Consider the following 4611-nt stretch of genomic DNA (forward strand, 5'->3'; position numbering starts at 1 on the left):
CCCCCATGTTTCCCACTTTCTTTGTTGCAGAAAAAGGTAAAATTGAAGATAAGCAGACCACCTGGCACTAAAAACTGTTGCAAACGAGATCTAGTTAGATCTTTTGCCTAGCTTTCCATCTAGATCTATCTATTATTTTTGTGACTTTTTTGTACAACCAGTTTTTGTACAATTTATCGTTATGTGTAACCGGGCCTTTATCCAATCTATCGTCCAGTTTCATTTCGATCGAGAAGATTCCTCGTCTTTAACCCACCATGTCTCTTTGCGACGACAGCGATTTGCCTGTAGATAAATATCTACTCTACTCTATACAGTGGAACTCGGATTCAACGAGGTCGTTGGGCCTGACCTAAAATCTCGTTGAATCTGAGTGTTCGTTATAGCAAACACGAGGTTTTATGTAGATAATTACATGCACTGATCAAGTAATGTATAAAGAGAAGTCACAAGTAGTGCCTGAAATGCCTGCATATTATGAGCTGTGTAAAAAAAAGACTGATTCGTTCAAATACACAAGCCTGTGTCATCTCGTTGTTTACCAAGAAAAAGCTGTGTTGCAGTGTAGAGCCGAGCATACGGCAACTTTTGATTCCATAGACCAGCGTACAATTCATTACGTAGATCTACGTAAAGACTAGCTTATTATTGTAATAATGATCAGTTGCCGGGGGGAAAAAGACACGCGTATGCGACGTTCAACGCCCGGACCGCTAGTGCCCCCCCTCCCCCAGACGCACACACAGCCACACGTGTGCAGGCCGCCCATCCGACCCCGACACCCGCTAACGAGCCATCTTTAATTGCTTCTGATGACCTCTTGACAAATAAACATTTATTAGAAGCGCTATAACTTTTCAGGCCGGCCTCAAATTCATCATAAGATAAAATCTCGGCTCCTGCACAAAACGCCATTTTGCTCGAAGTGATCCCGGTCTCTACCCAGCCTGAGGCGAGTCACGAGTGAGGCAGGACAGGAAGCTGGAGTCACGAGTCACAGGAAGTCGGAAGTCGGAAGTGATGTCACAAGAATCAGAGTCCGAATAACATTTTTTCATATTCGGACTCGAGTCCGAATAGTCACTTCGTAAAAGTAAACTTGGGACCTCCATACTCCCTAACTTCAGCTAGTGAGCGGATCGGGGTCACTATAGGGGTCACAGCGGAGTAAGTGCTATAATGTTTTACAGAAGCTGGAAACAGCCGACAGTGAAAACAAATTGCGAAACTTTATAAGTTTAAAGCCCCCTTCAACACCATAAGGCATTCTAAGAGGCAAGACCTCCAAAAATAACGTCTATATCCGATAGGACCAAGACAATGACTGGGTACACTTTAAAAACTTCCAAAAATTAACCCAAATTCAGATCACCCCGACGGGGATTCGAACTGGGCCAATTGGGTCAACGGTGGGCCATAGCCAGCTGGCTGTGATCGTCGACGTGCGCAAAGACAAGGTGCAAAAAGGGGTGGGAGGTATATTTTCTTAGGGTTATAGGCAGATCAGGCAACGTCAGACAGGGTGATGAATCTAATGAATCATCTAGGTGTTATTATTCATTGACTGGGTTTGGGAAAGGGGGGGGGGGGGGGGGGGTTGTATTTATTTTCTCCCTCATGCAGAACGTTTCCGTTCACCCAACTGCGACTGAATACTTGACGATCTCCAGAGACGAAAAATGTGAATAGTACTTGCGATATTTTTTTAACAGACATCAATCTTGTAAGTCACTCGGAAACCCATATGATGATTGGGAAAAAAAGGCCGGCAAGGAGAATCATTGTGAAGTCATGTGAGCCGTTAGGTATATACATGACAACTTAAATGCACCTCCACTCTAAGTTTTATCTCTTTATCTCTGAGGGGGATACATTCACTGTCCCGGGACACTATATATTCTGGTACGAAATCTAAAAGGTGACATATACATAACTAAACTGGTCAGATCATGATGGAGAAAAATAGACACTTTCATGGATTTTGATAACATCGTTAGCCTTAATTTTGCCCCCTTTCAAACAAACAAACAAATAAACAAAAAGCCCACAAAAAGAGAAAAACGACCCCCCTAAAAATACCAAAAACAACAACAACAACAACAACAACAACAACAAAACAAAAAAGAAAAAAAGAAACCCACAATGCAATTGTTTGTGTGTCAGGTACGTGGACTACGCCAACCTGATGACGTATGACTACCACGGGCACAACAGTCAGGTGGCTGCCTTCAACAGTCCGCTCTACTCGCGGAAAGACCCGACATTCAACCCTACACTCAGCACGGTAAAACACTCTTCTCTTCACACTACCTTTCTCTCTTATCTGCTCATCATCTTGTCAATATTCAACAGCAATCTTCTTCCTTTTAGTTTTAGTTGAGTTTTTAGGACGCTCACAACTGCATCAATCTTCTTCGACACAACTTCCGACTTCGCCGAGAAGCCATTCCTTTTAGATGTACGGCTAAAGTGTTGTGGAACTTCGAGAACTAGCCATGATATCGTACTATGTTTTGTGTGTGTGTGTGTGTGTGTGTGTGTGTGTGTGTGTGTGTGTGTGTGTGTGTGTGTGTGTGTGTGTGTGTGTGTGTGTGTGTGTGTGTGTGTATATGTATGTATGCATGTATGAGTGTGTGTTTGGGGGGGAGGGGTATTTTGTTCTTGGGGGGGGGGGGGGGGGGTGCTCCTTTTTATGGTACACGCTCTTTTGTTTAGTCGTATTGTGGTTTTGAGATTTTGTTATTTTGTGATGGAGGGTGTGGGGATTGGGTTTGGGGATGGGGGTCTGGTTTTGTCTAACGGAGCCAAGCAATGTTATTAAATAATGTGGTAGGCAGCATGTTTTAGTTTTTGATAACATTTAGCGACCCAATGGAGGAGTTGAAGGTCAGTTCCCAGGAGGAGAATTCGTTACTGAGAAGGACACCCGGCGATTAGTGTGCTATAAATCTGAAACAACGGAAAAGACTTTGATCCTTATTCAATTATTTAAATTAAAATCTCGAACTTTAAAAGTGTAATGACTAAATTCATAGCAAACAGCTTATAGTCTAGATAAATATTCTGGACTTTCTAATGTTTGCTTTTCAGATGTCATATAATATTTTATTGCAATATTCACTTTTTTCCCCATTGTCTTTGGGGAAGATGTATCCTTTTCAGAAAGGGTTAGATATGACAGGCAGGATCAAAGTAGCCGGCTCCTAAATGATCCAAACTGTGTCGATGGAGGCCTAACATGTTTACTAAGAACTACAATTTCACATAGAGTCGCTTTTAAGGACACGCGGGCTAACCCAGGTTTCAAGGGTTTCCAGATATCTTGACCTACACCAAAAGTGGGCATTGCCCTACCTATAGAAAAAGTTTGGTTTCATTGGTGTGAATATTTGTTTGGTTATAGAGAAAACTCTCCAAGTCTTTTTAAAGAAAAGGAACAAGGGGCAAAAACTTTAACTTCGATTTTCTCGAAACAGCATTTTTCGAGATAGCCCCCTTAAAAGCGACCGTATTATATGGTCGAAATTTCCCAAGACAGCCACCCATTGTCGAGAAGAAAATGGTTGTTCTGGACAGGTGGACGTCTTGGACAGTGTCATTGTAATTTTGATTATAATTAAGGCAAAAGGCGGGGGCGGGGGAGAGTGGGAGGTGATAGTTTGTACAGGTAACTATCTTGTACAGGAGGACGTTAGAGCAGGTCCAACTCTATTTAAAGTGTTTTTTCTTTTTTTTTCTTACGCAGAACTGGACTGTCCACTACTATAACCGTCTCGGACTGCCACTGAGCAAGATACTGGTGGGTGTGACCCCCATGGGCCGACAGTTTATCTTGGTGAACACAAACGACACGTTTGTCGGTGCACCAGTGACGTTCGAGGAGGAGCCGGGGAACTTCTACGACATGGAAGGAAGACTGGCCTATCCCGAGGTGATTTGTTTGTTCGGGTTTTTGTAGAAGCCAATAACATTTTTAAAAACTAGTATAAACAACAACAACAACAACAACAACACTAATCATCACCATCTATTTTCAAACAATTTTCCTTTGTTTTTCGTCCCCCCCCCCACCCTTTCTGTTCCCCTTTTCTCCCTGAAGCATAAAGGTACCGTCTTGTTGACGCCCACAACAACAACAGCAGCAACAACAACAACAACAACAACAACAACAATAACAATAACAACAATAACAGCAAGATCAATAATACCAAAAGCAAATGGGAGCCGTCGGAATAATTCAATCTCTTCATTTTTAGCTTACACCCACTCTCCCGAAAAAAAAAAAAGAAAATAAAAGTAAAAAGAAGACAAAGGTATAGTCAGCAACAGTCCTGTATCGCTTAAATAATATCATTATCTCTCCTTTTCCCCCCTTGGTTTAGGTCTGTCAGATGCGCTTCGGCGTGAGGACAAAGAAGGACTTCGACATAGAACAGAGCGTTCCCTTTATGTGGCATGGTCACCACTGGGTGGGCTATGAGGACACACACAGTGCCAAGATTAAGGTAAGTGGTGTGGTTTTTTGTTCCTTTCCCGTTTGAGTGCCGGACATTCATAAGGTTACGTAGAATATATATTTATAAATGGATACATAAAATAAATAAATAAATA

General features: G+C 42.2%; 1 protein-coding gene across 1 annotated transcript in view; it reads left to right on the top strand.

The window, feature by feature from the left end:
* Positions 1–4611, top strand: part of LOC101851415 (chitinase-3-like protein 1) — a 20424-nt gene that overhangs the window by 10041 nt on the left and 5772 nt on the right. The window contains exons 6-9 of the mRNA XM_013083401.2: positions 1128–1167; positions 2164–2284; positions 3746–3931; positions 4383–4505. Coding sequence (XP_012938855.2) covers positions 1128–1167; positions 2164–2284; positions 3746–3931; positions 4383–4505 — 470 coding nt within the window. The remainder of the gene's footprint in view (positions 1–1127; positions 1168–2163; positions 2285–3745; positions 3932–4382; positions 4506–4611) is intronic.

This window comes from Aplysia californica, unplaced genomic scaffold (assembly GCF_000002075.1).
Source record: "Aplysia californica isolate F4 #8 unplaced genomic scaffold, AplCal3.0 scaffold00229, whole genome shotgun sequence".
Taxonomy (NCBI): domain Eukaryota; kingdom Metazoa; phylum Mollusca; class Gastropoda; order Aplysiida; family Aplysiidae; genus Aplysia; species Aplysia californica.